This window comes from Labrus bergylta, chromosome 1 (genome assembly GCF_963930695.1).
Source record: "Labrus bergylta chromosome 1, fLabBer1.1, whole genome shotgun sequence".
Taxonomy (NCBI): domain Eukaryota; kingdom Metazoa; phylum Chordata; class Actinopteri; order Labriformes; family Labridae; genus Labrus; species Labrus bergylta.
This window is the reverse complement of record NC_089195.1, coordinates 5,098,448-5,112,564: the sequence shown is the minus strand read 5'-3', so window position 1 is coordinate 5,112,564 and position 14,117 is coordinate 5,098,448. Positions and strand designations below refer to the sequence as shown.

The 14,117-nt window shown below is 40.4% G+C and overlaps 1 protein-coding gene across 6 annotated transcripts in view; it reads left to right on the top strand.

Moving 5' to 3' along the window:
* sorcs1 (sortilin-related VPS10 domain containing receptor 1) overlaps window positions 1-14,117 on the top strand; it is a 163,550-nt gene that overhangs the window by 89,431 nt on the left and 60,002 nt on the right. For all 6 annotated transcript variants that reach the window (XR_010664729.1, XR_010664731.1, XR_010664732.1 and 3 more), the window contains exon 3: window positions 1,351-1,450. Coding sequence is in view for 3 of the 6 variants with exons in the window: in XM_020639084.3 (XP_020494740.2) it covers window positions 1,351-1,450 (100 nt within the window). In the remaining 3 variants the exon portion in view is untranslated. The remainder of the gene's footprint in view (window positions 1-1,350; window positions 1,451-14,117) is intronic.

Here is a 14,117-nt window from a genome sequence, read left to right as displayed (position 1 = left end):
ACTGTTTTTAAAAGCCAGAGAAATCCTTAATTTTTATATTAATATATGTTACAGACAGACATGTTTATTGTTGCCAAGGAAACACTGGCTGTCACATCGAGGGTGTCCTTAACCCTTTGACTTGCATTGTAATCACGTGGTTGACTTTATTTCCGCCACCATATTGCTGTATTTAAAACTCTGAAAACCGATCTTTGGCTGTTAATCCTCATTCAATTGCTACTCATTCAATTTGTTAAATATATGATAGGTTATTTTAACAAGTTCTACTCTCTGTGATGTTTATATATGAAAAAACTAAACATTTTGTTGCAGAAACGAAAGAAATCCATTCATACCCAAAGTAACCCTAAACAGCTGGTTGACCTGCATACCTGCTTCCTGATTGGGTAATCCGAAAAATATAACCTGAAATGTTGCTTAATGAAGAGGCAGGAACACAATTTTATCAACAAATATTTTTTTGCAAATGGATTTCTTAGTGCGGAAGTCAAAGGGTTAAAGAGACAGCAGCTGAAATGAACTGTTTCAGGCAGAGGCTGAAATGAGGGTTTTCATTGACGCCATGTCAGATAAATAAGGAGGTTTTTGAGCTACACACTAATCAGGTGTCCCAGACTGATGTATAATTAATAGTGAAAGTGAGTATAAAAGATCTCCTTTAACAGATTACCAGTGCCGGGTTAATGGCTGATCTGGTGACAAGTGGAAGACCGAGCCGGGCCTAGAAATTGTAGCTGGCTTAATTGCAGAGGAGCAGCAGGTGTGCAGGCTTGATTGGAGGCAAAGTGTGTGGATCCACACCGAGCTCCATGTGGAAACACATGGTAACACACACACACACACACACACACACACACACACACACACACACACACACAGAAGACAAACATGAACACACACAGAAAGGGGGAAGAGACAGGGGAAGAGAGACTTCGATTCTCACACATCTTCGAGCGTGTTAAGATTTGACAAATGGTGTTAACATTTCAGAACACTTTTGTTATGATTGCAGGATTTGCCATTGTTCAATAGAAGAATAATCTTGCTTTTTAACTGCACTGATAAAACACTTGTTACTCTTTTTTTAAGGTTACCATTAGACATTCATTGATAGCTCTGGTTTCAGGTTGTGTTGTTTGTGTGCGTGACCTGCTGTACATACCACCCATCGACTGTAATGACTTGGCCTTTCCTCCTAGCTTGCATCTCGCTGCATTGAGAACAAAAGGGACTTAATAACGTCAGAGCTCTATTCCCACCTCGCACAGAATTCTCCAGGGAGGACTTTTAATTGCAACAAGTAATTCATCAGTTTTTTTCATCAGTCCTTTTCTGATTACATTTCAGGTCAACTGACTACGGAGCGACGTACCAGAAGTTGAACGACAAAGTGGGAGCGAAGACAATACTCAGTTATTTATACGTGAGCCCAAACAACAAGAGAAAGGTAATGTTCTTTTGCTGTTACTTGAATTCCATAATTGTCTTGATCATGCGGGTTGCTTCTGTTTCCTGCTCACTGTTGGTCTGGCACCAAGTATGCGAAATCAAATAGCTCATATATTGATGTCTGACTCATCTCTGTCTGTTTGATGTTTGCTTCTTCCTCTGACATTTTCCACAATGTCAAGAAGGTGCTTTGAACAGTAACTCACTTATTAACATGTTGGATTTATAAAGACAGGTCGCTGGCAGCAGAGAAAGTACTCTCCAATTTCCCAAATGAGAGCTTGGCTATTATTGCTCTTTTTTTTGTTCTCTTTCCAGGACCGAATCAATTTAAACACGAGATGAAAAAAAGGGGGACAGGACAGGATAGGTTTCATATTTGCAGCCGTTCCTTCAGTCTTACAGTTCCCTGGGTTGTGGTCAATTGATGGCTGTCTGTGATCACTCTTGTCATTTTCCACTCTCTCCATTTACACGACGCAAATCGACGAAGCGTAATTTTCTCAGAGACAATTATTGTCTCATAATGAAGAAGAAATGCAACCCCATTCCTGTTCAGAACCCTGTACACCCCCTGATCCAGTTCACTGGTCTGTCAGTGTTAAAGCCTTCCCTGAGGTCAGTTAAAGGTGTCAAACATGCTGATAACAAAGCTAGGTTTGATGGGATTATAGACTTAAGGGGGATAGAAAAAATGGTATATTACGAGTATTTTAGTGTGTAGCTAGTAGTCGTCATAGATAAGGAGTAAAGGATATTTGGGCTAAGACGTTTTTTTCCCATGTGAAGGTTGGTTTATAAGCAACTTGAGTTGCCATAATGTAGTTGGAGATGAGACACAATGCCTATGGATGGATTGTTAGCTGCAATTATATGTAGAGGTCTGAGAGCTGTTTGTTTCTTGTATTCCACTATAGTTCTTGAGTGACGCCTCTTTTGCTTTCCACATGGACTATTTCCGAGCATACCGCCAAAGCCCACTGTATCCAGAAAGGTCAATAAGCCAGCACACCTTCAAGATGTCAGGAAAAAAATGTATCCTTCACATACAGATTCTGCCTCCGATAAAATCAGTTGATAGATTTTACACTGCAAGACAGCCTGCATAAAGCTTTAATATTTGTCTTTTTTTTGGCATGTTTGGTGTGTAACAGGAGCCAAAGATAAATAGTAAAAAAATGACTTTGCTCACATAGGGCCTTTCTAGTCATAAGGCCACTCACATTCCACAAACACATTCACAAATTGAATTCGCTAATACACTAAGGGCCTGCCATTCAAGGTGCCAGACTACCCACAGGGATCTCATCCAGCTCATTGCCATTCAGACAAATATGCCTTTGGTTTGTGTTGGGTTCAGTATCTTGCAGACGGTTACTTTGACATGTGATCTGGAGGATGTGGGGATTGAACCTGCCAATCATTTGATCAGTTCAACACCATGCATCCTCCCCCTGAGCCACAGCTGCCCTATATTAGAGCCCAATGCCATGATACAATCCAATGCAGCCGTTGTATTATTCTTATCCATTATACAGTGTGAGAACCAATGTTTGGTAGTAAGTCATTATTGTAAAATTTCAACATCTGTATAATTTACCCTTTACTGTCATCACATCAATTCAGCTATCTACATCAGTTTTGAGATCAATTGTTTTAAAATGCTTTCTTTTAAATTATTTTTGACCTTTCACGCTTTGTACACTCGATTTTGGTTGATGGGTGGATTCGTCCATCCATCATCTATCAGTCTGCCTGTCCATCCATCCATTTCTGAGGCTTATCCATGGCTGGTGCATTGTCAGTAGAATTGGTAGATTAGGTAAATAATACTCTTCCATGAATGGAGGACTCAATCACATGCCATTTCATAGCAGGTATTGATTTAAAATACAGTAGGTGAGAGGCCAACTGAAGTACAAATGTCTTTGGCTGCCTTTTGTTGCAATTGATTTTAGACTGACTTTAAAATACCCTTTCTGTGGTGATACAGTTTATTTTAAAAACCACTGTCCAGGTAGTCAAGGCACTGTAAATGAATTAACAGTATTAGGAGGAAACTATCAAACATAGCAAAATATTACCCAGATCATATAATCAAGAACAATTCAACAACAAATAAAATCACACATCACAGCTTGTTTAAAAAGGTGAGTCTCAAGCAATGATTTCAATGTGGATAGGTCAGTGCAGTCTTGAATATGTTTGTGGAGGGAGTTCCTCAGGGAGATGGCAGCTATGGAGAAGGCTCCATCCCCCCAGGACAGTTCTTGGTTTTCATTGGTGGAGACAAGAGTCAGGCTTCAGAAGAACGGAGGCTACAGGAAGGAGTGTGACAGTGGAGAAGATCAGTCAGGTAGGAGAGAAGATCAGTGAGGAAGAAGAGAAGATCAGTCAGGTAGGAGAGAAGATCAGTGAGGTAGGAGGGGGCCTTGCACTTTGTGAGTGAGGAGTTAGGATTTTGAATTGTATACAGTACGGGACAGGGAGCCAACTGAGATTTTTGACGGACAGGGATGATGTGGTTATGGGAGCGCCTGTGTGTGAGCAAATGTGCAGTGGAGTGCTGCATGGTTTGGCTCAGTTGGTGCAGGGCCACCTGTTGTGAACTTGTGATGCAAGTCGTCCCCCATTCTCTCCCCTCTATTTCCTGTCTCTGTCATATAGAAGCCAAAATTTCCCCTAAAATAAAAAAAGGACTTAATACCGGTATGGATCAGTGATTCAGCAGCTCTGTGATCCTTACACACCTTGCTTTCTCAAAAACACCAGGCCTCAGTTTAAACACACTAAGAGTTAAGCTGATGAAGACCTGCAAATAACTTGACGGGGCTGTTAATATCTTTTCACACACTCTGGGACATGGAGAAACACGTAGACATACTTTCTCACAAACACACAGAGGTTACCATTAAAACGACTCAAGCACACCCATCAGGTTCACAGACACACAATACACATAGCATCTGATTTTTTCTGTCTTCTATCCTCTCATCTATCTCTTGTCATCCTCAATCACATTGACACACTGAAGGCCATTATAATTATCTTTGTCTTACAAGCGTTCACACCACATATTTAGCTTTCTTCTCTCTCTCTCTCACACTCTTGGTATCCTCAGTTCTTATAAGCATGACATTTACAAAGATATAAATATGAACAAAACTACAAGTTTATAGCTACACCTGTGACCCCATGAAGACATAGCAGATAAATGTAAGAGGGTTAACTTTACTACTCTCCGGCCCTTACCTAAGGCTAATGAAATATGTGAGGCTTGTGTGAGAGCTGCTGAGGGAGAAAGGTTTTGACCCAAACCAAAAGGGTTTAACTATGATACAGTTTCTACTTGGGGAGAGGACTTTGTCATGCTCAGCTCTACATTAATGTAGACAGAGTATGACAGTGCTGAAGTGAGCCTCACAGGCGGAGTCTGAATCGTGTTGGGGTTTTTTTTGTAACTCTGTTTGGCTTGCATGTTTCAGTTCATATTTCAAAATGTGCGCTAATTTATACAGCAGTGATGTTGCTATGTATGCATCCTCTGTCTTTCATGCTGTAAAATCTAAAAAGACTCAATAAACCCACTTTTCCCCTCGCTCCCCGATGCCATCCTCCATGCAACTATGTTAAAGAAGAAGACATGCTACACACACTTAGGCTGAAATACACACACATGCACAAACAGGATCCTATTGGGTATGTAGTAATGGAGAGAGTGAGGGGGCAGCCCACAGCGAGGGCTCCTGAGCTGGGTGGGGTGCCTTGCTCAAGGACACGTCAGCAGTGCTCAGGAAGAGAACCGGCACTTCTTCAGCTACCAAACCAATTTGAAGGCTTTAGTCCGCACTGGGACTTAAAACCAGCGACCCACTGGTTCCCAACTCAGGTCCTTGCAGACTGAGCTACTGTAGCCCATGTATGTTATGAACAGTTAAACCACTGCAACTGGTGCCTCATAAACACATCATTGTTGGGTCCTTTGGGCACGTGTGTAAAATACAATTATCAACCCTCCTGTCCAATGCTCGTTACAAGCTATGTCCATTTACTGTCTATAGGCTCTACGTAAAACATTCTAGAGATCACTGGTGACCCAACATTTATCTAGTGGTGACAGTAAACATTTTGGACAAATGTAGTAGTTGTTGTTCAAATATTTCCCACTGAAAGAGTGTTACACAGATATACAGATGGTCGACCGGCAGTGTTATCTGTTATGCTTGTGTGGAAAAAAATGAACTGCGAGCAAACAGAACAAAATAGAGATGTCCAAACAAGCATTGATAAAAAGGAACTTTCTCAATCTGAAATACACACACACTTACACAAGCCCTGTTATTCCCACATGCATGCAGTGAATTCCAAGCACCCTCGCACTCACACTCCCATGTTTGTGAGGGAGGGTAGCAGAGAATGCAGGTCCGTCGCTCTTGCTGTCACCCCCGGCATGGCGCCATGTGACCGCTGCTGGTGGCAGACAAAAGCCCCTCTCTTCAGCCACTAGTGGAAGTAAATCAGGTCTCTGTGGCTGAGGGGGGATAGAGGGAGTGAAGCACTGAAGTAGAGAGAGAGAGATATAATGCTGAAAAAGGAAAGAAAGTAAAAGAGAACCGGAGATACGTGAGAGGGGGGAAAGAGACAACAAATGAACCGACAGTGAGCAAGTGATAAGGAAGATTGGACAGGGGTGAGGAGAGAGAGAGAGAGAGAGAGAGAAAAAACAGCAACAAAATAAATAAATAGAGGAGGCCAATGGTTCACACATGTAGAAAACAGACAGAGCAATTACATCAATTTTCATATTGTGGTTCAGAGTGAGCCTGCACATGAGAACACAACTGGAGTACACATTAGGGAGACGATTTTGGGTTTTAGTCTGAGATTTTGTGAGAGCACATTATTACAGTAAATGGCTGGGGATGGAGAGTGCTGGTAAAAAATCACACATTCAGTCTACAAATGGATAATGTCTCTAATGGTTTGAAAACAAAAAGGTTTTTGTGTTTTTCATTGGATGGGTATGAGTGACAGACGGATTCTTTACACTCCATCTCTGAGTTCTCTTTAAGGAATACATCACTCAACTGCTTTTCTCATGAATGTATCGACTAAAACAACAGTCCCCGGGCTTAAGTGTATTCACGGCAACGGGCCTTAATTTTGTTTGTGTCTGTCTTGTGTGTGCGCATGCATGTGTTTGCATGCTCAGTGTTTGGAAACAATTACGGCTCTGTGTGGCGCAGACAGCAACAACAGGCAGGTGGGTGGAATATGAATTCACCTCAGATGAGACCTCTCCCACTGTCAGGCTTCAAAGACTTTTGTTTATTGTCTCACTTTTGGATTCAAGCTCGGGCTTAAAAGTGAACTTCAATATTTTATATCCTCAAACTGTCCTCAAAATGACAGAAAAGTCAAACGGGGAGAAAAAACATAATGCAGGAAAGAAAAGACAGGGTCAGGCCTAGAGTATGATGCAAGAAATTAAAGGAATGTTACACATGATATAATATTCATAAATCACCCTGCAGGAACCTAATAAAGATGTCAGGCTCAATATATTTGTATGAAAGAACGAGAGCAGGGACAATCAGCACCTTGTCATTCAAGAAGTTCCACCTTGATCAGAATGATCTGCTTTTCAAAATAAAAGTGTATCTACCTTACAATCAGCAAATCCAATTTAACTTTTGGATTGTAGGAGATCATCCAATAGTCCAATAGTCAGACATTTTACAGACAGAAAACAACAAGTATATAATAGAAGACAATAGATCTGACCCTGACCTTATGTCCTAGGGTAGAAGCATGAGGACCTTTAGCATCTTATGTTGAATGTTTTCATTGGAAACTTCTTTTGTGTTCGTTATTGTTATTGTATGGGGTGTAAAATGTAAACGGTGTAAAATAGAAACAAAAATTGAACACCTTTTGAATTTTGAAAAAGATTTTAAGTAAACTATTTAATCTTAAGTATAATTCAAATGTGTGGGGACAAAAACACTGCTTCCTAATAGATTGACAGGCTAAATGTACTTACGAGATTTCAGGGGCGAGCTGTCCTGAAACTTTTGAGAAAAATTCAGAAGTGCTTTTTTGAAAACAGTTTATAAAAGTTATGGAGAAAAAAAAACCTTGTGGGAGGATGGATTAGTGAGAATTTTGACACGTCCAACAGTCTGGTTGTATGATGCAAAGATCCTTGAAGCTTGCAGAATCTTTTAGAGGTTTTTTGTTTTTTTTTCCATTTGGCTGGTTTACTATTTGAGGTTGTGTCGTCTTGCATGAGGACAGGTCTTTGGTTTACCTAAAGATGTTGTAATCATTACGGGCTCTGGAATACCAGACTGATTGCCCACTGATGTCAGTGTATTAGAGAGTGTCTGTGGCCATTGTTTTTGTGGTTAACTTTTGTCTGATGCTTTTTGGTCCATTGTGCATGTTTGAATCAGTGAGGGAGCCCTTTCATGATGAAACATCATTCATGTGCAGCTTTGCAAATCAGCGCACAAGTATAGAAAAGAAAGTTAGGGAACAATGCAGATTACAAGGTCTTGCTTCTTCCACGAGCAAAACACCAAGGGTTGATAGAATCCAAGTTATTTAAAGTATTTCACAATAGCTATTCTTAATTAGTAGAAGCTATGTACAAAAAAACATCTGTTATATGCATTAAACGTTGGCTAATTCTGCTCTATCATGGCTTTGTCAGTTTTCCTTTTTGGATGACAAATACATAAGACTGTCAGCTGCTGGTATAAAAATATCTGACTTAACACATTAACCCACTTTGGGGGAAAAAATCGTGGACGGGCACAAAATCAAAGGGGCTAAACAAATACACACAGGTAGTGAAGTACTTGACATGTAGAGGGATGAGGAGCAAAATAATCATCTTGGAACACAACAACATCAAAATAAATCTGACAGAAGGACAAGCCAAGGAAAAACCGTTACCGCTGGCTTTACTAAATAAAAAAGTGTAATTTTTCGTTCCATTGCTGAGATACGGTAACTCTGGTAAAGGTCATTAAAGGACCCAGGAGGGAACAATAGGAAACCTTGATTGTGACTTTGCAGAGTAGTATAAAGCTTCGTCAGGTGGCATCGTTCTGATGATAAATATGTCCCGATACATTTTGGCAGTGCTGTTCAAATGCTTTTAAGGTTAGCAAATATGGATCATTTGGCAGCACCCTAATAGTCAAGGTGTGAAGAGCAGGGAGGACAGAAGTCCCTCACTGAAAGGGACAATATGAAAAACTGGTCTATTACACACTTTGGCATTATACCAGGTTAGTATTTTTACAAGGATTTCAATGTTGTTCATATGTGTTGTCCTTACAAAATATGTTCTGTTGAAAGGGTTGGCATAATAAGCCGAAGCTTGAGTCTAAATATTTTCAGTCACTTTAATTTCTAAATGCACTGATTTTGAAAGATTGGTAAAAAAATATTTAATTTCTTTCGAATTCAAAGGCTGATTTTTCCTGAGTGAAAGTTGAAGGAATTAGATTGTGGTTTAACCATTCTTTATTGTCAGACCATGATAAACTATACTCGAACAGAGGGACATTTAACAATCATAAGCTCAATGCACTATGCTGGAAAACACTGATATGAGAGTTTGCTGCTTTACTGGCCTGATGCTTGCTGAGGGTCCACTAACACTCGTTTGGGGACGTTTGGTCATGTCCTAACCTGAATGTGTTTTTTTTGTCGTAGAGAAAGTGTTCATGACTACTACTACTCTAACACCAACCTACTACTAGTAATAATACTACTATGTAGTTTGGAATGGATATGTTTAATAGTCCAACCCTGACCTTTGGTCTTCATCTGTGAAGCTGGGAAACAGACCTCCATTGGTGATTATTGTTTGCATGATCCTGTTCAATCTGATCTAAAATCAAAAGTAAAACAGCTAGAGGGATTAGTTTTTGTATAGCATACGTCCTAGGCTTTCTTTCTTATTGTTTGTTGTTATTTGAAAATTCACAGTGCTTGTTAAGGCTTGTTTCCATAGATCCGGTTGCTTGTTTCTCTTACGAGATCTGGAAACACCAGAAGGATTGTTCCAAAGCACCTACTGCAACTTTTAGGAAAGAGGATCTAGGAGAGATGAGGTAAATCTGAGGAGTGATGAGGAAGGATATACAGGAGAGCAGCCGTCCAAGGAAGTCTTTTTTTTACCTTATTGGATGTCACTGATTGATTAGATGCTGCAGCAGATCAGCCAGTTTTTATAATAGTAGCAAACCAAATAAATAGTTTCCAGTATTCATGAGACATCTGATTATTAGCTGTGTTTATAAAATTCAGAATTTTGACACAACTTCAGTGTTATCCCTAAATTTGTAATATTATTTGAAAAACACACAATAGGCACATTCTTCAAAACTAGGAAGTGGTAGACATTTGTTTTGAAGACTTTAAGGTTCAGTGTTTTAAAAGACCCTGTTATTTAACTACATGCATTAACAACTCTACCTTGGCACAGAGATTAGTGTATGACTGTTATTTTGCTCATTAGAGAAAAGCACTGTAGTGAACAGATGTAGCGAGTTTGCAGTGACAGCTAAAAGAGAGGAGATTCCCCTTGAGATTAAAGATATTTAAATAAGAGTTACAGCTTATACATGGAAATACACAATTCTAGAATGCAATAAACAACACTTCTCTTGTGGAACAAAACTTAAAGGTGGCCGACAGCAGAATTACTGAGTGGCACAATTACCAAGCAGTTCCTGATTAAAACAGGTCAAGTGTTTTTTACTGCACATACTTACTTACACCAAAACATACCCGGAGCGATACCACCTGGTGCAGCAGCAACAACATACTGATATCACTGCATCCTGGAACTGCACAATGTATTGAGATAAAGAAGGAAAGGTGAAGAGTCTTTTTTTTTGTCCACTGGCCTTCTAAGGACATGCCAAATGAATCGCAGTGAATCAGTCATGCTTTGCTGGACAGAACAACGCGTACACAGCAGTGCCAACGCAATCGAGGACAAGCTAACGGATGATGGTTTTTCGTTTGTGGTGGTTAGTGGGGGGTGGGGGTGTGTGTGTGTGTGTGTGTGGGGGGGGGTGCTGGGAGGGGGACGCAACATCTGTCAGCCCTAAGGCGCAATCTCCGAAATGGCTGTAACTAGTTGAGAGGCAAGTGCCCTGGAGAAGACACAGACACAGGAGGAGAGACAGGCTGAAAGACACAGATGCAGATGGACAGAGAGATGGAAGGAGATGGAGACAGGTTGACGGAGGGAGAGACAAGGAGATAGAGGGGGAGACAAGTGAAGCTGTAAAGACGATAGGATAGGTGAATTTAGGTGAGCTTTGGGATCCATCAGTATTCTTTCACATGCCTTTACCAGGATTCCTCAGCAGGGGAGTGAAGATCACAGACTTAAATGCTGGGATGAGGGACCTGAATTCCCCCCGCAACAGAATGAACTCATGCTAACGCGTGTTCTGAGCAACAGCATCCAGCAAATGGCATATGCTGATCTGTTATTTATTAATGATCACTGAAGAATTCATAATTTCAGTAACTCAAGACCGATCAAGATGTCTAAGTGGGAACGCTGCTGGTTAATTATCTAAAACGCATCTTGTTTGTCTTGTCGCTGCTCATTCATACATGATGAATCTGTAGCTCTGTGTTTTCACACACAGCTTGCACGCCTTCCAACTTATGTACTTGCCATAAGGGGCGGCTAGCTCGCCAGTGGAGATGGAAACCCAATTAAACTGAAAGGCAAGAAAACTGACATGTTGCTGTTTGCCAGGTCCGGCAGGGTTCTGGGTGAGTTAAAATGTCAGGCAGTTGTTCAATTAGCCGGGGCTTAAATGCCGCAGATCAAGAGACAGGAGATGCATTTAATAGGATGGATCAAACAGTTGAAAGCACCTGGTCGATGCGACAGACGAGACGGCGGGGAAGAGAGAAGTAATAATTATGAATATCTGTATCAATCTTTTTTTTTTGGCTTTCATGTCCTGAACGATGCTCGGCGTGGCTTGATGGAGTTTGATAGCTGGTGTTTGTCATGAATATTCATGGGGAAAAGTAGCGGGAGTGACTTGATTTGTTATGTGCTGTCAATGCTGACAGTTTGTTCAGTTTATATGGTTCCACATGGGTACACCGAGGCCTGTCTTGTTCTTCGGAGGGTGCAGTTAAATCATTAGTAATACTGACAGTCTCCCCTTACGTCTGCTAGTATTAGCTTTGTTGCATTTTGTAAAAGCAGTAGCTGGCAATAAGCAAATTAGTAACTGTAATTGTTAATTGTAATGTTTTGAACCAAATGTAGACTGGACGTGGCTGATTTGTATTTCTGGATCTCAAGAATAATGGTAGTATTCAGCCCTTAACACTCAAAAGATTGTTCTGGTCAAAACGCCTGAGTCTGCACTGGCCTCTGTATTGGAGCTGATTCAGAGGGGAAAGGCACACAGAGAATCATTTTCTGTCACTGTGTCACATGTTTCTGCGTGCCATTTATCAGGAATAGCAGCGAGTCCTTAGTCTATTAAGCTTTATTGGAGAAGTGAATGATAGTACCAATTATTTTGCCCGATAGCCAAACGAGTAAATATTGGACCCATTTTTTCCACAAACTACAAATCTTCTGAAAAATCGGCCCCTATAAAAACAGCATTTCGCAGGCATAGAAATCAAAAGAAAATTGACTTTGTTTGAGACCTGTCTCTGTGTAATCAACACGGTCCCGCAGGTTCTGTCAAGACAGATCTGTCTTCTCTCTGTCTGTGCTGAACAGTTAATACTGCTGATGTCCCCTTAGAACCTGATAAACACAACTTTAAATGGATTTACATGAGAAACAAAAAAAACAAAACTGGAAAGTTACATTAAAAAATAAAGTGTTTCTGTGGTTCTGGTTACTCTTAAAGTTATTATTTAACTGTTTAGAAGGAAAAATGAGACTGACCTCATTCATTGGGATTGTATACTATTTGATACCACTTGTGTAGCAACTAACTTTCTCTGCCAGTTTTGGGTGGCTAGCCTTTGGAAGAGTTTGCTAATTGGGGCAGTGGCATAGTGCATGTAGACAGGCAGGTAGGCCACATCTTTCAGTTCACAAATAATAATATGGTTTATTATGGGCCCACAAGGGTCAGAGATATTAGATTTTATTCATTTTAGGTCAAAGAAAATGAATGTATTTCTCATTTAATGCAAACACCATTATGTTATCCAGGAAGTCAGTCCCACAGTTACACTTACAGACTATTTTTTTTGGTTTTAGTTGGACTGGCTGAATTTCTTAAATTGGTATTGCCAAAAATAAAAGTTGTATTAATCTCTCCTTAAATAAATGTATTAATGTTTGTATGAGTAATAGTTTAAACCAACCACATTAAAATGCTGGAGGAGAGGCTAAGCTAGCGTCTCAAGAAAAAAAAATATCCTGATGGCATTGAACTATTTTATGTGTCATCATCATAGCATCCTGTGATTAATGTGATCCCTGGGTAATACTATGTAACATACGGCAACATTCTATTCTTTAGTGTTTTATCACTGCTTTTGGGTGTGGCACATCAACTATCTGCAAGGCTTAACACCAACAACAGGTCAGGTGAGAGAAATATATTTTTGGTGGATGAGCTGATCCTTGAAGATTTCACTGTGTTCTCTCCTTGTTACATTCTTGGCAAAAGGGTCTGCAGTGACGACATAAAATGCTGAGACCTTTAGCTTGGTCCAGCATGTCTTTACAACTGGCATTTATCAGCCTCTTGCGAGTTCTCTTCTCTCTCCTGGCAAGACCTGCATCTCTTTGGCTGCCCTTTGGCTGTAATTATGAGAGTCAGTACCTCCTGTACCTGTCTTAAGTACAACCCGGAGCTAACTTTTCCTTCTCTCTCAGCATCTGCTGATACGGATGTGAAATATTCCACAGTTTCTTCTTAGGCTTGGGGGAGTATTTATAGATAATGGCCCGACGAATCGTATCCATTTTATAGCAAACTTCATCACATACAGAGAATCGATAAAGAAAGCTAGAAGTGGTTATATGTCTTTTATTCCCTTTCACTGTCTGTTGCTGGATCTTACAGAACAATTCTCACCTGGCTACAGAGGAATCAGAGAAGAGCTAGAACATTTAAGATATTCATGGGGGCTAAAAAAAGACTTGTGGAAGGACTCAGAAGTGAAAGGAAACATACTTGGCACAGTAGGCTTCAACTGGAAGTCTCATAGCTCAAAGCTAAAAAATCACGGAGCACATCTCAGATAATAGTAAAAATGTGAACTGGTTCTGACCCTTTTTTATTTTTCCGGGCAGAGCTGTGCCCTGTCATGTAAAATTGATTTCAAATACAAGATAGCGGCCGACTTTATAGATTGCTGCTGGCTGCTGTCAATCCTAGTTCAGACTGTAACCTTAGGTGGATCATTCACAAGTCATCTCTTTGCTCGGAAACAAAACAAAAAAAAAAAACATACAGGATTCGAGAGAAATCCGTTCATAAACTTGTTTAATATCATTCCCAATAAAGTTGCTATCCCTGTAAAGCTCAAGAATTGACTCGCCACAGACCGAATAAATCCCAAGCTCTTCTCTTTGTTCCCCTCTCTGAATACTTTTTCCAGTCTAAACCCGCTTAAAGTCTGACAGC